General features: G+C 35.8%; 5 protein-coding genes, 1 long non-coding RNA gene and 1 pseudogene across 8 annotated transcripts in view; 5 read left to right on the top strand and 2 right to left on the bottom strand.

Annotated features, from left to right (window-relative positions):
- Nucleotides 1-455: 455 nt before the first annotated feature.
- Nucleotides 456-1,887, top strand: LOC111777062 (annotated as a pseudogene).
- Nucleotides 1,888-2,150: 263 nt separating this feature from the next.
- LOC111777061 lies at nucleotides 2,151-2,585 on the bottom strand. Its single transcript, XM_023656502.1, has one exon. It carries the CDS (start codon nucleotides 2,583-2,585, stop codon nucleotides 2,151-2,153), a length of 435 nt encoding a protein of 144 aa, XP_023512270.1.
- Nucleotides 2,586-4,575: 1,990 nt separating this feature from the next.
- LOC111777060 (GDSL esterase/lipase At1g06990-like) lies at nucleotides 4,576-5,829 on the top strand. The gene is made up of 2 exons (XM_023656501.1): nucleotides 4,576-5,162; nucleotides 5,548-5,829. Exons 1-2 carry the CDS (start codon nucleotides 4,761-4,763, stop codon nucleotides 5,827-5,829), a joined length of 684 nt encoding a protein of 227 aa, XP_023512269.1. The 5' UTR covers nucleotides 4,576-4,760.
- A 681-nt stretch (nucleotides 5,830-6,510) lies between these two features.
- LOC111776905 lies at nucleotides 6,511-11,021 on the bottom strand. 2 transcript variants are annotated; one of them, XR_002812320.1, is made up of 4 exons: nucleotides 10,932-11,021; nucleotides 7,152-7,219; nucleotides 6,812-6,970; nucleotides 6,511-6,693 (listed from the first exon to the last, which is right to left on the bottom strand). It is a non-coding gene; the product is annotated as an uncharacterized LOC111776905 (long non-coding RNA). The 2 variants fall into 2 exon arrangements; XR_002812319.1 differs by having other exon boundaries at nucleotides 6,511-6,970.
- LOC111776904 (GDSL esterase/lipase At1g06990-like) lies at nucleotides 10,866-12,813 on the top strand. The gene is made up of 3 exons (XM_023656312.1): nucleotides 10,866-11,561; nucleotides 12,144-12,405; nucleotides 12,503-12,813. Exons 1-3 carry the CDS (start codon nucleotides 10,938-10,940, stop codon nucleotides 12,697-12,699), a joined length of 1,083 nt encoding a protein of 360 aa, XP_023512080.1. The 5' UTR covers nucleotides 10,866-10,937; the 3' UTR covers nucleotides 12,700-12,813.
- A 1,254-nt stretch (nucleotides 12,814-14,067) lies between these two features.
- Nucleotides 14,068-22,788, top strand: part of LOC111777557 (N-terminal acetyltransferase B complex auxiliary subunit NAA25-like) — an 11,003-nt gene continuing 2,282 nt past the window's right edge. The window contains exons 1-17 of one of the 2 annotated variants that reach the window (XM_023657211.1): nucleotides 14,068-14,385; nucleotides 14,861-15,017; nucleotides 15,105-15,223; nucleotides 15,388-15,462; nucleotides 16,214-16,307; nucleotides 16,437-16,555; nucleotides 17,263-17,333; nucleotides 17,970-18,111; nucleotides 18,216-18,391; nucleotides 19,059-19,261; nucleotides 19,566-19,696; nucleotides 19,836-19,912; nucleotides 20,468-20,542; nucleotides 20,831-21,023; nucleotides 21,868-21,987; nucleotides 22,084-22,222; nucleotides 22,689-22,729. In XM_023657211.1, the coding sequence (XP_023512979.1) occupies nucleotides 14,239-14,385; nucleotides 14,861-15,017; nucleotides 15,105-15,223; nucleotides 15,388-15,462; nucleotides 16,214-16,307; nucleotides 16,437-16,555; nucleotides 17,263-17,333; nucleotides 17,970-18,111; nucleotides 18,216-18,391; nucleotides 19,059-19,261; nucleotides 19,566-19,696; nucleotides 19,836-19,912; nucleotides 20,468-20,542; nucleotides 20,831-21,023; nucleotides 21,868-21,987; nucleotides 22,084-22,222; nucleotides 22,689-22,729 (2,079 nt within the window). In that variant the 5' untranslated portion in view covers nucleotides 14,068-14,238. Of the gene's footprint in view, nucleotides 14,386-14,860; nucleotides 15,018-15,104; nucleotides 15,271-15,387; nucleotides 15,463-16,213; nucleotides 16,308-16,436; nucleotides 16,556-17,262; nucleotides 17,334-17,969; nucleotides 18,112-18,215; nucleotides 18,392-19,058; nucleotides 19,262-19,565; nucleotides 19,697-19,835; nucleotides 19,913-20,467; nucleotides 20,543-20,830; nucleotides 21,024-21,867; nucleotides 21,988-22,083; nucleotides 22,223-22,688; nucleotides 22,730-22,788 lie in introns of those variants that run through there. The other variant, XM_023657212.1, reaches the window with a different exon arrangement.
- Nucleotides 20,365-22,788, top strand: part of LOC111777558 (glucan endo-1,3-beta-glucosidase 9) — an 18,476-nt gene continuing 16,052 nt past the window's right edge. Inside the window, exon 1 of the mRNA XM_023657213.1 lies at nucleotides 20,365-20,374. The gene's annotated coding sequence lies outside the window, so the exon portion shown is untranslated. The remainder of the gene's footprint in view (nucleotides 20,375-22,788) is intronic.

Here is a 22,788-nt window from a genome sequence, read left to right as displayed (position 1 = left end):
CAAAGTATACCCTTTGTTCGACACTTTAGTCACTTTTGACTACACCCTCAAGGCTCACAACTTTTCGATATTTGGAGATTCTATTGATATGGCTAAGTGAAGGGCATGACTCTGATACCATGTTAGGAATTACGAATCTCCACAATGGTATGATATTGTCCACTTCGGGCTTCCCCAAAAGACCTCGTACGAACGGAAATCCATAATTGTTCCCTAAATTAGCTAACGTGACACTCCCTCTCCCAACAATCCTCAACAGAATCGACCACAACTTCAACCAAAAATGGAAAATCTTACCCATAAAATGAAATACAAGGGATGGAATTAAGTTCATCAAGAAAGAAAATCAAAACCAAATCAAACCATAATTAGTTCTAAACTGCTGGCAAAGCCCTCTATAAATTTGTGCTAACATGAATGCTGAAGGACAACAAGAACTTCGAAGCATACACGCAATGGCACGAGCTAATTACCTCATTGTTGCTCTATCGCTTCACGTAATCTGGCTGTTATTTCTTAGCAAACCATGCAATGCTTCGAACGTTAAGATTTCTCGTTCTTTTCTTGCAATTCTCATATTCGGCTATTCTACTGTAGATACGGAAAATAACAACTTCATTCCCACTGTCTTCAAGGGCAATTACTTTCCATATGGTAAAGATTTCCCGAACCATGTTGCCACGGGAAGGTTTAGTAATGGAAAACTCATACCGGACATGATGGCTTCTAAATTGGGGATAAAGGAGCTTGTTCCTCCGTTTTTGGATCCTAAATTGTCAAATGATGATATCAAAACAGGGGTCAATTTTGCATCTGCCGGCACAGGCTTCGACGATCTAACATCGACTATGAACAAGGTAATTTCGATGACGAAGCAAATTGATTTGTTCAAGAATTATACTCAAAGGCTCGAAGGGATTGTAGGTATGGATGAAAGTAAAAGAATTATTAGCCGTGCTTTGGTGGTCGTTAGTGCAGGAACCAATGACGTACTCTTCAATTTCTACAACGATCCTATCAAAAAGTTGAAATACAATATCAGCAGCTATCACGATTTTCTACAAAGCAAATTACAGAGCGTGGTCGAGGTAAATTTCATACCGTATACACTCATTAATCCAATCAATATTCGACATAAGGTTAAATTATAAAAAATATATATATATATATCTTCGACTTTGCTTTTATTTAAAAAAGTGCCGTGAAGTTTAGATCGGTACACCATTTTAGCTACGTCAACATCACATCGTTCGAGATTTCAATTAATTTTTAGGGTTCTGGAAGATATTCTAATAAACCTATTTTTGTTCGAAAATGCTTCTCGCTAATTTTATTGTAGGGAATTTACAATCTTGGATGTTCGAATATTATGGTTGCTGGACTCCCTCCAATCGGGTGTCTTCCCATTCAAGAGACTATCATTTAAAGATCTCCCGACTCGAAAATGTGTAGAAGATCAAAATTCAGATTCAGAAGCCTATAATCAAAAGCTACTGAAGTTGTTAAAAAATTTAGAGGCTAAACTCTCGGGAAGCACGGTTTTGTATGCTGACATTTTCACCCCAATCATGGACATGGTCAATAATCCTCATAAATATGGTAAGTCGGGAAAATATTTTAGAGAAATCAAGTTATGAAAAAAAAATCAATTTAATTAACGTGAATTTTGTTTGGGGATTTTATGGAACAGGTTTTGAGCAGACAAACAAAGGTTGTTGTGGAACGGGATTGGCTGAAGCAGGGCCTCTATGTAATGTATTAACCCCAACGTGCAAAAACCGATCAAAATTTGTATTTTGGGATAGCTTTCATCCGACTGAAACAGCCTATAACTTCATGACGGAGTCGCTTTTCAATAAGTTTTTCGATCACGTGAATCGAAATTGATAAGTTTCAACCCAGCTCTAGTTTTATGGCATTATGGGTTTAAAAGTATGTCGTAACTAAGAATAAAACTAAGTTACAATAATAATTGACAAAAAAATGAAGAGAAAAAAGATCTATATATTCACTTTACCTCGGNGAAAAAAAAAAAAAAAAAAAAAAAAAAAACCCGAAATTACAGCTCCGATTCGTTTTATCATCTCGGCCGAAAAATCGGATCCCGGCGCCGGCAAAAAACAAAACTTTTACATGTGAAGTATATTATTTTAGTCTTCAGAAATGCTCTCCAAACGGGGCCGCCATACGACCACCCGGGCGCCGCGGCGGTCCCGCCGCGACGGTTTCTTGTCGGATACAACATCGGAGAGGTAAGAATCACTGTCTCCGGTGGTGGTGCAAGATGGAGTTTTGAGGCTACTTCCGGCGTTTCTTTTCTTCTCCGGTAGAGAAGTGGCCGGAATCAAGAAATAAATAGTGCCCCTTTTGAGCTCAGATTCCGGCGAGAGGATCAAAATCCGACGAACGACCCCTTGTGAAGAAGGCTTACTAAGAACATGATTTGGGTTCGCTTTTAGGACCTCGCCCGCAGTGATGGGACGGGCAAATTCATCGATGTGACCATTCAAATGAACGATTCGGATCAAATCAAGAGCTCCGCAAGGAAGAACACAAGCCAAACAACACCTTAAACTGTTACCCATTTCAACAAATTACGAAAATTTTAAACTCTCTCTAAAAAGTTTGAATTTTTGTGAACGAGGAAATAAGAATAAAGGACAATGAACTATATATATATATATAACTCCCAAATTTATTCGTACGGACAAAATCAACAATATGGGGATTTTTTTATTAAATTATATAGTAAATTCCGGCGTGTTTGGTAACTAGAATAAGCAAGCAAGTTGCAGGACAGTGCCCTTAAATAATTTATATAATAATTATAATATGATTAAATAATTTAAATTCACAGAATGTGACAGTTATTGACGTTGGGTTAGCTTTAATTAAAGGAAAATTAATGTTAATTTTATAAAATATATTTTCTTACCATTCAATTATATATTATTATAATTCTATTTAATTTTAAGTAGGACAGGAATCACAAATCTCTACCTACCATGATACTGTCTACTTTGAGTATAAGCTCTTATGTTATTTGGGCTTCTCCAGAAGGCCTCATAACAATAGAGTTAGTATTCCTCAATAATTCTCCCCTCGAATAAAGTACACTATAAGTCTCAAGGGCCTCCCCTTAATCGAGGCTCGACTCCTTTCTTTGGAGTCATCGAACAAGTCACTTTTGATTACACCTTTGAGGCTCACAATTATTTTTTCGATATTTGAGGATTTTATTGTCATGACTAAGTTTAGGACATGGCTCTAATAATGCTAGGAATCACAAATCTCCACAATAGTATGATATTGTCCACTTTGAGCATAATCTCTCCTCGCTTTGCTTTGAGTTTTCCCAAGGCCTCATACCACCAATAGGGTTACAATAGAGTTAGTATTGTTCGACAAGTTATTCTACATATTAATATTTTATTTTTATTAAAAATAAAAATTGAAATAAATGATTAAACAACCAAATTAAACTTAACTAAATATTTTAAAATTGGGTTGAGTTTGATTTATGATTTATTGAGGGTTGTTATGGTTGAAAATTTTACAACACAATAAAATTAGGTCTAAAAACGTCACAATCCGACCCAACCAAACCCATACTTCTAGTGTAACCCCTGATCAAAGTCAACTAATCGATGATAAAATTATAATTTTCGGAGTACAAAAGTTTTTTTTAATAATTTTAATATTTGTGATTGTCCCACCATTAGGAAACAAGCTAAAGTGGGTCACAATAAGACACTATTCAGGCATTTTAGGTGGCAGGTTAAAAAGAACATTGATTTTACCAAATGTTAAAACTTTATTTTTGGGGTTTGTGGGTTTACTGGGAAACATAGAAGGAATGGGGAAGTGGTTGAAGTTTGCTGCCTTAATGGCCTCTGCAAATCCACTTCTTTTCTTCTCTCTGTTTCTTTCTTATGGGTTTTAGGGTTTATATATAAAGATTTTATCTCCACTTACTCTGTTGGGGGACGCAGCTTCATGGGTCATCCACCAAATTCACCTCATTCTCATTCTACACCCTCCGACCATGCCCTCACCTGCTCACCTGCAACAGACAGCCAAAATTAAAATACATTAAATTGCACGTTTAGTCCCTGAAATCTTATAACTATTTCTATTTGATCCTTAAACGTTAAAATGTGTACAATAGGTCGTGTTGTATGACATCCGTTTGTTTAGATTCGGATTGATAAGAATTCAGTTCAACCTATGGGTTCAAGAAATAATGATCTTTCCAAGTATCTAAAACATATACTCTTAGTACATGTATATGTAAACGGTAAGGTTTGTGTCTATCTAGTCTAATTAGTCATTCTGAACATAGTCTAAAAAACAGCATATATTTAATAACTAACATGTATCTAAGATTCTAATCATGAATTCCACATGTCGTTAAACGACTGTCTATTAGCATATTATCAATATTTTAAATATAACACAATTGATTAAGATTATCTCGAGGATATATAACAAAATGGAATTAAATTAATTGCGAAAGAAAATGTACAAAACCAAATCAAACCATAATTGCTTCAGCCAATAGCTTACCATACATATGGCTGTCATTGGCTCCAAATTGCTGAGGTCTTTTAAGAGGACAAAGCCATAGATGGTAGGCCGCAACACATTCTGGAATTCAGCTTTTTACTAAAAAGAACACTTGAGTAACATTCATAAGCCCTCTATAAATTTGGCAAAGATGAATGTTAAAAGGACGATAAGAACTTTGAAGCATACGTGCAATGAAACGAGTTAATTACCTCATTGTTGCTCTATCACTCTACGTAATTCGGCTGTTGTTTCTTAGCAAACCATGCAATGCTTTGGAGGTTAAGATTCCTAATTCTTTTCCTGCAATTCTCATTTTCGGTGATTCTACTGTAGATACGGGGAATAACAACTTCATTCCCACCGTTTCTAAGGGCAATTACTTTCCATATGGTAAAGATTTTCCTGGCTATGTTGCTACGGGAAGGTTTAGTAATGGAAAACTCATGCCTGACATGATTGCCTCTAAATTGGGAATAAAGGAGCTTGTTCCTCCATTCTTAGATCCTAAATTATCAAACGATGATATGAAAACAGGAGTCAGTTTTGCATCTGCTGGCACAGGCTTCGACAATCTAACCACCGCTATTTCTAAAGTAATTCCGATGATAAAGCAAGTTGATTTTTTCAAGAATTATACTCAAAGACTTGAAGGGATTGTAGGTATGGATGAAAGTAAAAGAATTATTGGCAGTGCTTTGGTGGTCATTAGTGCAGGAACCAATGACCTAACCTTCAACTTCTACGACATTCCTATCAGACGGCTGCAATACAATATTAGTGGTTATCAAGATTTTATACAAAGCAAACTACAAAGTTTGATCGAGGTAAATTTTATACCACATGCAGCTCATTAATCTTAATCAATATTTGATATAAGGTTAAATTATTTTTTTAAAAAAATATTGAACTTTGCCTTTTATTTAAAAAATACTTCTCCTCTATAAAGTTAGATCACACTTCTATTTAACTTTGTTTTAGGAAATTTACCATCTTGGATGTCGTAATATTGTGGTCGCTGGACTCCCTCCAATTGGTTGTCTTCCCATTCAACGGACCCTATCATTTAAAGATCCTCAAAATCGAAAATGTGTAGAATATCAAAATTCAGATTCAGAAGCCTATAATCAAAAGCTTTCAGAATTGTTGAAAAATTTAGAGGCTCAACTCTCCGAAAGCACAATTTTGTATGCTGACATTTACACCCCACTCATGGACATGATCAATAATCCTGACAAATATGGTAAGCCTGCAAATATTTAGGAGAAATCAAGTTATAATAAAAAAAATCAATTTAATTAACCTGAAATTTGTTTGGGCATTTTATCTTGAGCAGACAAACAAAGGTTGTTGTGGAACTGGATTGGCTGAAGCAGGGCCTCTATGTAATGCATTAACCCCAACGTGCGAAAACCGATCAAAATTTATGTTTTGGGATAGCTTTCATCCGACTGAAACAACCTATAACTTCATTACTGAGTCACTTTTCAAGCAATTTTTCGATCACTTGAATCAAAATTGATGGGTTTTCAACCGAGTTCTAGTTCTATGGTCCTTTCCATAATATTTCTTTTAAGTTGTTCAAGATAGAATAATTGAGAATAATTGAATGATTGATAAATCATTTGGAAGTTAGAAGACGATTTTAAAAACTTAATGAGAATTTATCTTTCCAATAATATTTCTTTTAAGTTGTTCGGAAAGAGAATAACCGAATAATTGATAAACCATTTTAGAATAACTGAATGATTAATGAATCATTTAGAAGTTAAAAGAGTTACTTAAAAAATTTAATAGACTTACCTAAAAAAATTTAATGAAACATTTGAACGTAACTTCAAAAATAAAACTAAGTTTTAAAATAAAATTGTTGAAGTTTTTCAAGACACGAAACCATAAATGGTCGGCAATTATATATTCAGTGTACGGTATATATTGGTCCAAGTCCATTATTAGCAGATATTGTCCTCTTTGAGTTTTTCCTTTCAGACTTTTCTTTAAGGTCTTTAAAATACATGAGAGTTCCACGCCTTATAAAAAATGTTTCATTCTCCGCCCCAACCAAAGTTGGATCTCACAAAGTAACTCATCCTTTTAGTAAGAAAATTCTTCTTCACTTGAACAATTCTTCCTTGCATGAAAAAATGATAATGAGATTTGTGTAACATTCATCATCTCCCTATAAATTCATGCACCAACTTGGCAAAGATGAATATCGAAGGACGATAAGAATTTTGAAGAGTACCTGTAACAGCACGAGCTAATTACCTCATTGTTGCTCTATCTGACTGTTATTTCTTAGAAAATCCAGCAGTACTTTGGAGGTTAACACTTTTCATTCTTTTTCTGCGATTCTCATTTGGTATGAATCCACAGTAGATACCAGGAATAATTACCTTCCATACTGCAAAGATTTCCTTGGCCATAAGGCCGTTTGGAAGGTTCAGTAGTAGAAAAGTACTTCAATCTAAAAAATAGTTGAACTTTCAAAATTGAATCAAATATTCTAATAAATCAACTACTCATTATTTTAAATAAACACTTCCTATTTATTAACTCTATATTAAAATGGATAGGAAATTTACCAACTTGGATGTCAATATTGTGGTGGTTGGCCTTTCTCCAGTTGGTTGTCTTCCCATTTAAGAATCCTCTAAATTGAAAAGGCATAGAAGACTATATCAATATTATAATTTAATCAATGTAGATGAAATAAAAATAAATAGAAAAACAACAACTTTGAATAACAGAATTAAATATTTATAAATAAAAAAAAAAAACAGATGCTAAATTTAAAATTTATTGAGATACTGCCAACTAAATTTGAACCATTAAAAATGCGATGGATTAAAATAATAAGGAAACCAAAGTATATGAATGTAAAAATGATATTTTAGCCGAAATTGTTTTAGGTGGTGGGGTTGGGGCACGTGGGCTTGTGAGGTTTTGGTTTTCAGAGCCCTCTAATTGATGGGATGGTTGTTAAGATCACAGACCGCTGGTATGGACCTTCTGATCCAAACGTACCATATGTCCCATTCTCGCTTCACTGACACCCCCACTTCTCAAACCGTGTGGTGTTTATTACAGTTTCAACACTCTGACACATCCCAAATTATGTATAAAAAAAATCTTTGTTAGAAAAGAAAGAAAAAAGAACGTACTAATTCATTTAGATACGTCCATTTTTTTCGCCCCAAATAAACCAGAGACAAACTCTGCTGATAGCAAGCCATAACAGCTTGTTTGAACCGTGAAAGGGTGTCCCACCAAGACAGAAGCCAGGAAATCAAACATGTTGTCAGGCAAGGTCAAGGACAAAGAAAAAGCATCCACAACAGTTTCCCAATATCTAGCAACAAATAGACAGTGAGCAAAAAGGTGTCCAAGGATTCTCTAAGATTGCAGCACACGAATTACAGTAGGAAGAGGATAGGTTGAGATATGGCATTCTCCTTTGTAAACGGTCGGTCGTGTTTATAGCTCCAAAAGAAAGATTTTAATCTTCTGTAGATAGGAATCATTCCAAAGTACCAAGTAAATGTTGTTTGGGCGCCTACAATTACCTCCTTAAGAGATTTAATACTGAAGACATTGGAAGAATCAAGAGGCCAAGACCATAATAGTCATTTAAATTCCTAAATTTGATGGAAAAAAAAAAAAAAGGAGATGAGATAAAATGGTCGACTTTAGTTATTTCCAAATCATTAAGATTCCGACTAAGGTTCAAATCCCATGCAGCAGTAGATGGAATCTAAACTTCTGCTACTGTACTATTAGACAGAAGAAAGGCAAAAAAGACGAGGAAATACCGTATCAATGTCTCCACAACTAAGCCAAGAATCATGCCAAGAAATAAATACACCGACCATTACCAGACAGCGGTGAGCACAAGAGGCAACCAAATCCAAAGTAGTGCATATAATACGCCAGGGAGATGTGTTAGAACCCCTCTGAATGAGCGGGGCCATACACAAGCTCTCTCAGTATCATAATATTTTGCATTAATAAGTTTACGTCACATAGCATTTCCTTCATTTAAAAATATCCAATTCCATTTTCTCAAAATAACCAAATGCCAATGACGAAAGTTTCCGATGCCGATATAAAGTAATGAATGATTACTGTCAATATATCGCACACAAATAATTAAACTTCACTCATGTACATTATTATCTCTAAAGATGGTCATTCCAAGTCTAACTATAAAGCCTTCTCATCAGCCTAAGACTTTTTGAACCCACATATCAAATAATGTCTGATGGCAACAAATGATTCTCAAACCATACTCCGTTGGTCAAGAAAAGTAGACCTTTTTGTCTTTAAGTAATCTTCCAAATACAGTGGAATGTGCTAAATGGGCAGTACACTAGACTAAATTTTTGTCCATGATCTGATGTAAAGCTTTCTTCTAAACAATGCATACGGCCATAAATTATGCACGAAATCTTTTCTGGACCATTAAAGCAGCAAAATCTTTCAGTAGGTAAGCGGTGAGATATTTTGTTGACCCTTAACAATGAGTGGTATTTGCAGATCAACCTACCATGTCCTTGTAACCACCCTCTGTTATGGACTATATTATTTTAGAAGTGTGCTTCGTATTTACGGACATCAAGTTATAGGGGATAAGCATCAATGGTGAGATGCCTTAGATTAAATGCTTCACGATGGTGTTCCATCTCTAAATTGTTTTTATATTTCTCTCTTCAGGATATCTGTTTAAAATGTGATGCCTTCACAATTCCAATGTTTCTATGTTTTTCTTTGATCTCTCCCTATTGAAGCTTGTGTCATTGAAATTCCTGTGCAGGTCAGAAATCATCCTTAAAGCGATGGCCCACATTGCAGGCCGAGCTCAAGTCTTCTTCCTGACGGCACTTGGGCCTTGAGCACAAGTTTGGATTTAAGCCTACGAGTAGAAACATCTAACACAGTTTATTTGGACATTCTTGCATGTGGGAAAAACTTGGGATATATGGGAAAGGGTGAGTTGTGAGAGCTGGCTGAGGGTTTTGGTTGAGAGAAAGTAGAGGAGGATAGATGGTTTCTAAGGAAGTGAGGTTTTTATTGACAACGTACATGTTATGTAGCCTGATGTTTTGCTAATTATAATTTTCATTGTTATAGCAGAATCTACGGGCAACCAAGATGTATCCTAATTAATTTATTTTATTTTTTACTTCTTTTTTTCTCAATTACAATTTAGTTCCTGAACTACTTTCAAGAATTTCTAATATTTCTAATAGATCCCTAAACTTTCATTTTTATGTCTAATTAGCCCCGGCAAACTCACATTTTAGAAAGTTAATTGATCTACTAGACATAGATTTAAACTTTTATGTCTAATGAAATCCAAAACTTTCAATATTCAATTATAATGGAATATCATTGACATCTTAATTTTAGACAACTATATATAGTGCCTCTTTCATTCGAGTAATATGGGCAAGGCCCTAACTTTCCTTTTGGGCCGGCTAGAATGCCCATTTCATTAACTTCCCACAATTATGACCCCCTAATGGACACTAATTCCCAATTAGCCTCATTTACCAGTTGCTGTTCCTGTCATGGTTGTTGTCGTCATAATTGTCGCATCTGTAACACCAGAAAATCCTCATCTGCATTAATTAAAGGAAGAAATTCTAGCATAGCTACCTGCTGCCTCAACCGTCTAGATGTTCAAATATTGCAGCTTCCTAACGTATAGACTTAAATTGTTGTTTTGTTTGTGTCATATTTACTTTGTAATCATATCAAAACTACAAGTTACAATTCCATGCAACCGATGATCATCTTATGATAGTACTTGTTTTTGCTTCATCAAACTTCCATGATCACCCAAATTGGAAACTCTAATGCTTTAACGTAACAGTCGAGGACACCTCTAGTAGATATTGTCCGCTTTGACCCGTTACGTATCATCGTTAGCCTCACGGTTTTAAAACGTGTCTGCTAGGGAGAGGTTTTCACACCCTTTTAAGAAATGTTTCGTTCTCCTCTCCAACCGATGTGGGATCTCACAATTCACTCTCTTTAGGGACCTAGCGTCCTCGCTAGAACACCGCCCGGTGTTTGGCTCTGATACCATTTGTAACAGCCCAAGCCCACCGCTAGCAGATATTATCCTCTTTGGGTTTTCCCTTTCGGGCTTCCCCTCAAAGTTTTTAAACGCGTATGCCAGGGAGAGGTTTCCACACCCTTATAAGAAATGTTTCTTTCTCCTCTCCAACCGATGTGAGGTCTCACATTTAATATCTGGATTTTGTTTTCTATAAATAAATTAAAAGAATAATTTATAAGTGACATTCACTTAGCAACTGATATAAATGCATAAACTTTGACAAAAAGAGTTCAAAGAAAACCTGGCTATGGCACCGGCTAACTTCATTGCTCTTGCAGTGCACATGATTTGGTTGCCTCTTAGCAGAGCATGCAATGCTGTAGAGCCTAAAACTTCTCGAGTTTTTCCTGCCATTCTCATATTTGGTGATTCTACAGTTGATCCCGGTAATAACAACTACATTCCCACCTTGTTCAAAGCTAATTACAATCCATATGGCAGAGATTTCCCCGGCCATATAGCCACAGGAAGGTTCTCCAATGGGAAACTCATTCCTGACATTCTGGCATCAACATTAGGGATAAAGGAACTTGTTCCAGCATTTCTGGACCCCATGCTATCTGATGGTGACCTGAGAACCGGAGTCAGTTTTGGGTCAGCAGGGTCAGGTTATGATGATCTTACAGCTAGTAGATCAAGAGTCATTCCAATGCTAAAGCAGATCGATCTTTTCAAGAATTACATTCAAAGACTTGAAAGAATTGTGGGAGAAGAGAAGGCTAAAAGGATTCTCAATGGTGCTTTGGTTATTGTAAGTGCAGGATCTAATGACTTCATTCTTAATTTCTATGACATTCCCAGCAGGTCATTGGAGTTCAATATCAGTGGTTACCAAGCCTTTGTGCAGAACAGACTACAAAGTCTTATCCAGGTAATATAACCGAGGCAAGTTTTAAGGGTAACTATATATGTGATTGCACAAAATTTTGTTAGCTTATAATCTCTGACAAAATTCAATTGCAAACCATACATTGCATTACCAGGGCAAACCTAAAGTTAACATTTCAATTTAAGCACTTATCATGCCCATTTGTTATTCATCATTTCTTCATCTTTCTAAATTCTTCTTGGAGAAAATGTGACTTCACACCAATAAATTTTAGTTTCTACTAATTTTTTAAGGTAGACCTATAATCAGTAGACTTCACATCTTTCTTCACTATAATTAGAACAAACAACCAATATAAACAATGAAAAATCACACTTAAGGGTTAAAAAGTGCAGTAAGCTTATGGGTTAAAAATCACACTTTAGTTTGAAAACACAGACTAAATGGCTATCGGATCCAAACTTAAGGGTTAAAAAGTGCAGTGAACTTTTGTTCCATTTTACCCATGTGAAAGGAACAAAACAGGTAGTAGACTTCAAATATTAGACTAAGCCAAAAAGTACATAGGAGTTTCCAGTGGTTGTGTAGCTAAGCAGCTAAGAATTTTATTGTGAAAATGGATAGGGATTGTATCAGCTTGGATGTCGCACCATCTTTATAGTAGGGCTTCCTCCAATTGGTTGCCTACCTATTCAAGAAACTGTAGCATTCCAGGATCCTAAAAATCGAAAATGCCTGGAAAATCAAAACTCAGATTCCCAAATTTACAATCACAAGCTCACTACGTTACTGCACGGTTTACAATCACTACTGCCTGGAAGCAAAATTCACCACGTTGACATTTACAATCCACTGATCGACATGATCAATCATCCAAAAAGATGTGGTAAGCCATGGAATTAGGTTATCTGTCCTAAAATTTCGGTTAATCATTATTAGTGGTAAGCTTCACCTGGTTTTGTTTGACGCAATTCATCAAACAGGTTTCGTCCAAACGACAAAAGGGTGCTGTGGGACCGGTTTGGCGGAAACAGGACCCCTGTGTAATCCAGAGACACCAACGTGCGAGGATCCTAAGAAATACTTGTTTTGGGATAGCGTTCATCCTACAGAATCAGCCTACTATTTCATTGCCGACTCCATTCTCAAGCAACTCGGCTTCAATCAGATTCGGAATTGATCTTCATCCTAAGCCGTTTATGTAAAGAGTTCAAACTTTCCCCATTGAAATCGAAACATGCTGTTCGATATTTGCTATGCCTTATGGAAATAATATTGTTCCGATTCATAAGCAGTACCAAATACAATGAATATTTGTAAAAAGAACAGTTCGAGATTACTTATCGTGAAGTAAATGGAGAATTCTTCGACAGAACGAGTAGCTCGTTTGCTTGATCGCAAATATCCATCCGCTCCATCACCCTCCAATTTCGGCGAAAGTGTTCTTCCACACTCCATATCTCTGCTATCGATCTGCAGTTCAGGAGAAACCGAAATGCGCGGGAGATGCCGTAACTTTTCTGCTATATATATATTTATTTATTTATTTTAATTAATTTTTTAGTTTAAATCCCATTTAATCACGTATGAATTTTTTGGTAAAAAAGAAAAATAAATTATTTTTCTACATTAGTGTGTATTTAGAAATAACACTAGTAAAATAATAATTTTTTTATTTAAAAAAATAATTAAGTTGGCTTGAGCTAATCACAATGTTGTTGGCTGCTTGTAAACATCAAATTTTATTCCTTCGATCCGACTCATTCCACGTTGAAATACTCGAGCCCGTTTTTGAATTCCAACCTCACTCGAGTATTTATGAATACCACCATAAACTGCTAGAATGCCCCTAATAATATTAAACTCGGACTCACGACATGATTTTGCTGAGAGCATGAATACTGCATGCATCATCTTTGTTAGACATAAAGGATGCAAAGAGCGTAGAATACATCTAAAAACTCTGTTTCAATAACCCCGGTACTTATTTTGCAAGCCATTTGAGTGGTTATTTATAATGATTGTGTAAAAATACAATTGGTGTATACGGGCAAAAGGGTACAATGTGAGATCTCACATCGGTTGGAAGGGGGAATGAAACATTCCTTATAACGGTATACAAACCTCTTCCTAATAAACGCGTTTTAAAACCGTGAAACTACAGATGATATTGGAGTTAGACATCGAGTCACGTGCCATAAGGAATCTGAGCCAAAGGGGGCGGACTGTGATCACATGTTAGTTAGAGAGGGAAAACAAAGTATTTCTAGACAGTGTGCTAGCGAGGACGCTAGCCCACAAGGGGGTGGATGTGAGATTCGGGGGAAAGCATTCTTGAGTGGTGTGCAAGTGAGACCTCCAGAGGTGGATTGAGATCTCATACTGGTTGAAGTTGGAAACTGTGGCTAATTCCAAACAATTTAAAATTAAAATTAAAAAAAAAAAAAAATTGAGGTTTGGCGGGTCGGGCACGGGTTAGAGGACCCAAAACCAAGTTCGAGCGGGATTGGAACTGAATTGCGATGTATATTGTCGGAATTTATTCGATCGGCGCCACTGTTACTCTACTTCCAAACGCTTAAATAGGTTTACCACTAGCCACACCAACTCGATTCTCCTCCAACATCCAACTTAATTCAGGAAAAGGATTGCTGATTGACTCAATTTGCGTAGCGGATCATTGCATTCGCGTCTCGTCAACTTCGTTCGAGGAGTTTCAATGGCGTCCAAGTTCGGTCTGGCCGGGGGGTTGCCGGAGCGGCGAGTTCGACCGATATGGGACGCCATAGATTCGAGGCAGTACAAGAATGCTCTCAAAGCTATAACAACGTTGCTTGCCAAATATCCGAATGCGCCTTACGTCCTGGTAACGAAATACAACCCTTCTCTTTCTGCTGCCGATTAGGATTCTGTGTGATTTTGGCTTCTTTGTACCTTATCGATGATTCTTGCTGGTGTTTGGCATTTCTTGATAGTGATTAGCGTATTCATCGCAATTTGCATGCGATTTTCTCCTTTTGCCTCCATTTCTGTCTGTTACTAGCATTGTGGAGAATACGTTAGTTGGATTATAGGAAGCTCCTTATTTCTACACTCTCCACTTCCACAATACGAGAAATGAAAAGGAAAGCACTCTGATAACATTTTAGGTTGCTTAGATGTTCATTATTTTGTTAATTGTGCTTTTCTTGATGAGGTTCTTTAAGCATGCAGGCTACCTTGATATTACTTTTTATAAGTTATTCTAAATCGGTCGGTGCATTAACAATTCAGAATGCGTGGATGAATGTATGATTATCGAGTAGGTTTGAAGGTAATGAATCAACTTAAATTTTTTTCAGGCACTTAAAGCGTTGGTTTTGGAAAGAATGGGGAAGCCTGAGGAAGCCTTATCTGTCTGTTTAAGTGCCAAAGAGGTACTGTTTTCGAATGATTCTTTCTTGACGGACGATCTTACTCTGAGCACGTTACAAAGTGTTTTCCAGCGACTTGACCACAGTTAGTAGAATTCACCTAATTCAGTTGATGTATATCCATGTTCATGTTCTTCATTGTGAGTTATCTTATTGTTCTACGTGCAATCAGTGGACTTTGCAACTAGCTGTTATGAATATGCGTGTGGAAAATTTCCAAACCACCTTGATCTGATGATGGGGCTTTTCAACTGCTATGTCCGCGAGAATTTGTTTGTTAAACAGCAGCAGGTTTTTGTCCCACACTTGCCACCTTTCCCGAACCCCAAAATTTATTTGTACGTTGGTTTCTGTCGATATCATTTTTACTGATGCTCCTTGAACGACTAGAATGCACCTTTTTCATTTTATTATATTTTTAAAGTCCTTATTCCTTTTCCTTCTCTTCCTCACAGACAGCCATCAAGATGTATAAACTTGCAGGTGAAGAAAGATTTTTGCTCTGGGCGGTTTGTAGCATCCAATTGCAGGTTTGAATGGCTGAACGGTACTTCTAGCATTTACTTTCATAATTAAGAGAATAGTAAATGCATTTAAAAAAGAAGAAAAGAAAAAGAAAAAGAAAATAGAGTGCAGAAAAGCAGAGAGCACAAATGGATGACGGACAAATTTACGAACAGATTGTGGAGATATGTTGTAGTGCTAAATATGAAAGATTTTGAATTTTTCTACAATTATGTAGCTGTTGAGTATGTGATCAGACTGTTGGATGTTATTCCTACAGAGGGAAAAAACGAACTAGAAGTCCATCTTCATATTAAGTGGGGTCGTAGACTTGAACCCACAATCCACATGCTTTACATGGAACATTTTCCTGGGAAATTGATTAAAACTTTAGTTTCTTGGACGCTGGAACTCCCAGGTTAATTCACATATTAGTATTCTACTGATTCCTTCGTCAAAGGCCTAATGAATGTCGAGTGTGCAGACTCTTGAAACATTGGTACTCTGTTACATTCAAATCTTGTCATAGTTCAAACATATGAGGTATTAACTGCAGTATCAAAGTGTTCATTCCTTGTTTCAGACTATATAATCTTCTATGTAACTAAGAGAGAATGGGCTTCTTTTCTAGTTTGAGTTTACTAGATCGTTCAACAGTTACTATAATATTGTGATTAAACATGATTGTTCGCTTGAGTATGTGAAGTTGAATCTTAAATCTTGATTAAGGCATTCATGAACAAGTTGCTTATGCTGCAGTTACTGAAATTCTTACAGGTGCATTATAGTGATGGTGGGGAAAAGCTGTTGTTATTAGCTGAGGGCTTACTCAAAAAGCATATTGCCTCCCATAGCTTACATGAACCTGAAGGTGCAATCTTTCTTCTTCTTCCAATTTTTCCCCATTGTTGTTGTTGTAATGCTTATAACCAGTACGGAAGGTTCTTCCTTACAATCAAAAGTAATTAACATCGATATTAATGCTCATCTATCCATGTAGCTATTATGGTCTACATTTCAATATTGGAACAACAAGCCAAGTATGGAGATGCTTTGGAAGTTCTTACTGGGAAACTGGGATCATTATTAACAGTTGAAGTTGATAGACTTCGCATACAGGTATTTTCTAAACCTTTTTTCAACAACATTAAACAGCAAGATTATATGATAACAACATAATGCAATGAAAAAAAAAAATAGTGGACTTTCTCCATCCCACTTATTCAATTCAAAGATTTCCTATTTTCATGATTTCAGAAGTTTGTAACAGTTAACTGAATCAGTTATAGTATGGTGGACTGTCGCAGACAAGGGTCTTAACTGGTTGTTTTCACTTCCACAGAAAGTGTTTTACTTGATTATAAGTTCTATTCAGTTTAGTTAGCAATACAACTTTTTGTTGACGTGATAACTCACTTCAAAGAAACTGACTGTGGATGATTTTTCTTAGTCTAGGAATATTCACTACAATAGTCGGAGTTTGGTTTTTTGTAGTCCATCCCTTATATTCAGTTCTAGAAGATGGTTATGAAGAAACATGTGGAACAAATTTTGATTTGTTTTCCCTTCCCTTTTGTGTGTGCGTGTGTGTATGTGTAGTATTGATCTTGGTTTTGAATGCAGAGTAAGGTATGCGAAGTGAATGCAGCTCACCCACCACCACATTGTCATTTTCCCGTTATTCATTCAAGAAAAAGAGCATGTAGTTTTTTGTTTTATCAATTTCAAACCCATTATTATCTTAAGATTATCAATCTATATTAGCAGGAATTCATTAAGTAATGAGCTCATTTGTATTAGTGCACTCTTTGGCTTCAAGTTGACAGGGGAGGCTTCTTGCTCGGGCAGGTGATTTTGCTGACGCTGCCAATATATTCCAGAAAATTTTGGAGTTACGGTATGCTTCCAAATCAATGACATATCTTGATCAAACCAAATAATGGAAATACATGGTGATGTTCATAGATCCCAAAAATGGAGTATTTTTGTGTTTTCGCCCTTTGTTATTGTCTGAACTTAAAATATTTCTCGGTTTAGTCTGATTTAATATGATAATCTAAATATTTGATGATGATAGTTTGTACATATCAAAAGTGGGTTCTTCACGTGTTTCTCCCCTTTTATTTTTGTCTTGATTATTGCATGTTTAGTTTTTACGTCCCAACTGTAGAGCGGTGATGTTATCTAATCTTGTTAATGATCTGATCTTAATATACTACTGAATTTTATCCAAGTACGAACGATTATTTTGCGTATCATTTGTTATTCAATTACTTATCAGAACCATTTTTGCATTTGCTTGTCCCTTAATATTATTCCTTTCCCTCTGCATTTGCTTATTGCTTCATGCCTACTTGTGATACTGACCATTATAACATTTGAAACCTCATGCTAAATTCTGAGTCAACACCTCCCAGTCCCAACCAGCATCATACTTTTGTATGTACCTGTGTGAATGTCTTCTGTTGGTTTGCTACCATACTGCAGTTACATTTATCATCCATAATGATTATTCTTTCTTTCTGTTTGGCAGCCCTGATGATTGGGAGTGTTTCCTACATTATCTAGGCTGTCTGCTGGAGGATGATAGTTACTGGTGCACTGAGGAGAATGTTGATCCAATTCATCCACCAAAAAAGGTGCTTTGCAAGATTTCACCTTTGTCGGACGAATTGGTACATATCTACTCTCTGAAGTTCTCTGCTTATTATATTGATGTTGCTTTCAGAATAGTCAGCTCTACCTTCTTTCTGATTGATTTATCAAATTGAACATGCAGTTTGATTCTCGTATATCAGATGCATCAGCTGTTGTACAAAAACTACAAGAAGATAGTCAGAACAAACTTTTAAGGGGTCTATTCTTTGCAAATCTTGAAATTGAAAGGAGAAAGCACATGCATGGCAAGGGTAATGACGAAAAGTTGTTGGGGGCTCTTACCGATTATTGGGTCAGGTACATTTTGCATTTTGACGTCCAGACTTCAAATTTCAAACTCTATCTTCTTTTTTTTCTCTTTTTTATTTATTAGGTTGTCCAACTTGGGTACATCAACGCTCTCTTGATTGGGACTGCTTTTTGTTGACACTTATTTTAGATCTTTTTAAGATGCAAAGAATTTAATATCATCTACATTCTTATATACTGCAACTGATGTTATAATTCTAATTTGGACGTCCTCTGTCCAATTCACCCTCTAGGCTAGAGGACATGTTGACTCCTTGACCTCGAGGCTGTTCTTTTGACTGCTTGCTTAATGAAGTCTTTGTTTAAAAAAAAAAAAAAGAAAAAAAAAAACTGCTTTTGTTGGAACGATATCAATAACTTTAATGAAAATTACTGTTTTTATGTTTCATGAGAGAAATGCTAGCCAGCATAGGGATTGTGAAATTTCAACCACTCGATCGAAGTTAGATTGGTTGGCTATCATGAGGTTATAGGAATTTTTTTTAGGGGGTAAGAAACTGACTTTTATTGCGATACCAAGCTCGTAACTACAAAAGGCCTAGTGATGGGCCCACAAAAAAGTTAAATGAGGTTATAGGACTCTGTTTTATTTCATCCATGAATGATATCATGTTTTTTATTTCTGTACAAATGATACTTTCTATCCTGATTACAGATTTGGTCACCTAGCCTGCTTTGCTTCTGATGTTGAAATGTTCGTTGAGGTGTTAGCTCCTGATAAGAAGACTGAATTACTCGAGAATTTAAAGAAAATCACTCCTTCAGCATCTATCATCACAACTAAGGCCCTTGGACAGTCGATGACGCTTTTAAGACTTCAAGTTCTGTGTGGAAATATGTTCCATCGGTCAGACTCTGGTGTGTCCTTTGATTTGATTTCATTCTGTCGATTCTTGTAATCTCTGTGAGCTGCATTTACATGGCACTAGGAGCTACTCTAGAAAAAGATAATTCCTAGAAAATTTGAGAGATGGTGTTAGCTTTAATTTATCTAAATTATCATGCCATTTGTCCAATGAATTTGAAGTATTTTAGGGGGTAGTAGATTGTCGAATACACTTGGAGATCTGGTACTGTCACATAACTTGTTTCTGATGCAAACTTTATCATGGAGTTATATTTTATGTCATGAAAATTGACATATTATGCTGTTCATCCCCAGAACTTGAGCATTGTGCAGTACAGATGGCAGAGATCTACTGTAAAAACCTCCCACTTTCAAAAGATTTAGATCCTCAAGAAAGTATGCACGGGGAAGAGATTTTATCACTGATATGCAATCTGCTGGTTGAGGTTTGTTTATATGTTCATGATAGATCAGTTACTTGATTATTTAGTGCTACTGTGTGTACTGTATCGTTAACAATTATGATAATGTAGCAAATTCACTTGTTCTATGCTGATGATATATATTGGTTTTACAATGGTGTAGCTCTTTTGGCGTACACAAAATTTTGGCTACATTATAGAGGCTATTCTGGTGTTGGAGTGGGGCTTGACCATCGGAAGGTTAGATATTCTTATCATTTGAATCTACAACTAAAGCCTCATACACACGTACATACATACGTATATATGTGACCACAATGAAGTTTTCCATGAGAGGCAACGAGTCCAATCATTCTGTGAAGATTTAAATGTGCATTTACCTTTGCCATTGATATGTCCTCCTAATAAGTATCATGCAATATTATACCTGTATTTATGTTCTTCTAAAACTGATAAGCCATCCATCAAAATATTTTTTGTCCATTAAAATAACTGTTAGCAAGAAATCTAGAGGGCATATATATATATATATATATATATATATATATATATATTTTTTTTATTTTTTAGTAACATGAGAGGGCATAAGGAAGGAAAGGATTCATTTGGAAGTCATACTATCCCTACCCCATGGGTAATAATTACCATTGCAAACACTAAGATAATGATTATGCATTCTTGCTGGCTCTCTCTCTCTCTCTCTCTCTCACACACACACTCACACATTATGAGCAGATGTGTAGACTGTTTCCAGTTCTCTTATCTAACTGTAAATCTAATTCTCTTTTTTGTCAGATATGCTTACCACTACAAGATTTTATTGCTGCACTTGTATTCCTATTTAGGGGCCTTTCCAATGGCTTATGAATGGTTAGTACCACATTTATTAACAAGTTATAATCATATGATCAATGCTTTAAAGGGCTTCGAAGGCTTATGCCTTGAGGCTCAACTCGACCGCACAAATTTAGGGTTCACAAGATGTTTTCAATTAAAAATTGAGGCTTATGCCTCATCTGCCTCACCTCTTCAAGAAGAAAAACCTTGATTTAAAACATTGCATATGGTAATTTAGTGCTTTCTTTGTCTCTGCTTTATATACATTTCTTCTTTGTTTAGCTATGCTAGTTAGAGAGTTGACTGTATTTCTTCTTCTAGGTATAAATGTTTAGATGTAAAGAATATCCTGGTGGAAACTGCTACCCACCACATTTTACCCCAGATGTTGGTATCTCCTCTTTGGGTAGGTCTAAGTAATCTTTTAAAGGACTACTTGAAGTTTATGGATGACCACTTGAGAGAGTCGGCCGAACATTCGTTTCTTGCATATCGCCATAGAAATTATTCAAAAGTAAGTAAAACTATTAGCTTTGTGGATATTATATTGCGAAATTTGGCAAGCTAGACCTTCAACTTTTCTCAATTAGTATTTACTCAAGTACAATGCTCTCTGTGTTTTGCATGCTTGAGAATGCACTTGTTTTGCCATGTATTCGGTGTTTTTCTATATTTTCTTAGAGCTATATGCTATTTTTGGGCGTTTTCAACCTCCTCTTGTGCAGATACAGGAATTTTTCACCAATAGTACATTTAATAATATGAGGTGGTTTATTAGATAGAATCTACTACGATCATCTGTTTTGACATTCACTCGATCCCCACGTTTGTGAAATAAAATTCATTCGAACTGATTTTTCTTTTGGAACTTTGCTGTTGTGTCATGCCCGTTTCCACATAGTACAAAATATAAATATCGACTGTATAATTGTTTGATGATCCACCCATATATATAAATGTATTGAGAAATTAGTCAAGATGGCTTAAAATAGTCTAGATACTTCGAATATTTAGATGATTTACCATTTTATAGTTTTACTACAGGCTTCATAGATTGAAAGAAACAAGTTCTTTGAAGATCCATTTGGACAGTTAATTCACGTGTGATCAGGAGTAATTTTTCTTTGAAGATCCATTGGAGCAAAAATCATTTGTTTGATTTCTTTTTTACAATTATGTGATCACCATAGGAATTTTTGTCCTCTAAACTCTTCTATTTTTTTTCCCTTTTTTAGTTAACCCGTCCCTTGTAAAAAAAATTAATGACATCTTTTTAAGCAATTAAAATATATGATCTGCCTTGGCTTCGTCTAGCATCAGTGTCTGTTATGTAAAGCTCTCACTCTATTGTTCTTCAGGTTGTTGAATTTGTTCAATTTAAAGAACGGTTGCAAAACTCCAGTCAGTATCTAGTTGCAAAAGTTGAAGAATCTATTTTACGATTAAAGCAACATGCACATAGCATTGAAGAAGAGGAGGTACTTCTTACATAAGTTGTGTCATCTTATATATAAAATTCATTTGGCCTTAATGTGTTTGAGGCAGACTGATTCAATATTTCTTCTTTCTTTTAGGCTGTTCTTGAGAACCTGAAATCTGGAATTCGCTTGGTTGAGCTTTCTAATGAGATCCCTTCTAAACCTCTGACATTCAATGAAGATTTTCAGTCACGTCCGTGGTGGACTCCAACATCAGAAAAAAATTATCTTTTAGGTTGGTATTATTTTATCTTTTATTTGAGTTAAGTTTAAACTTAACTAATGAGCATTATCGTTTAGTTTTGCCCCATTGAAAATCACACAGTGCGTAATTTGATAGTAAATTTCTGGGGATAAGTTCATGGGTAAATTTGTGTGCTCCAGGAATAATGGTCTGTTTGCTATTTTAATCTGAAATTTTCCTAATGAAATTGTTTCTTTTACCAAAAAAATAATTAATAAATAAATAGTACTGTAATCTGATTACCGGTACCATTCAAAGAGAAGCAACAGAATATCCCGTTTGGCTTGAATATTTATATTCTTTTTTAATGTCAGAATTTGTAGAAGTCTTGTCAGATAAGCAATCCCATGTTCTCTTATTTGTCCGATCTTTTTTTTTTTCGTCTTTCATTTCTGATAACATCAGAATCTTGTACACAATTTCATGAACTATGGTGATGGGTATTATTTGTTCTCAGGTCCTCATGAAGAAATTTCCTATCGTGCGAGAGAGAACTTGGTAAGGAACCCTCAACTTGTGTTCTTCGGGCCTTTTGGTTACTTTCTTACCCCCCCCCC

The sequence above is a fragment of the Cucurbita pepo genome, chromosome LG16 (assembly GCF_002806865.2).
Source record: "Cucurbita pepo subsp. pepo cultivar mu-cu-16 chromosome LG16, ASM280686v2, whole genome shotgun sequence".
Classification (NCBI taxonomy): Eukaryota; Viridiplantae; Streptophyta; class Magnoliopsida; order Cucurbitales; family Cucurbitaceae; genus Cucurbita; species Cucurbita pepo.
This window is presented reverse-complemented; position numbering and strand designations above follow the sequence as displayed.

What these genes read in the sequence shown, in the direction of transcription:
- LOC111777061 (XM_023656502.1), bottom strand. Translation starts at nt 2,585, where the DNA reads ATGGGTAACAGTTTAAGGTGTTGTTTGGCTTGTGTTCTTCCTTGCGGA.
- LOC111777060 (XM_023656501.1), top strand. Translation starts at nt 4,761, where the DNA reads ATGAAACGAGTTAATTACCTCATTGTTGCTCTATCACTCTACGTAATT. An exon ending in TAACCACCGCTATTTCTAAA is followed by an intron (nt 5,163 to 5,547) that starts GTAATTCCGATG and finishes ACTTTGTTTTAG; the next exon opens with GAAATTTACCATCTTGGATG.
- LOC111776904 (XM_023656312.1), top strand. Translation starts at nt 10,938, where the DNA reads ATGGCACCGGCTAACTTCATTGCTCTTGCAGTGCACATGATTTGGTTG. An exon ending in GACTACAAAGTCTTATCCAG is followed by an intron (nt 11,562 to 12,143) that starts GTAATATAACCG and finishes GAAAATGGATAG; the next exon opens with GGATTGTATCAGCTTGGATG. An exon ending in CAATCATCCAAAAAGATGTG is followed by an intron (nt 12,406 to 12,502) that starts GTAAGCCATGGA and finishes TTCATCAAACAG; the next exon opens with GTTTCGTCCAAACGACAAAA.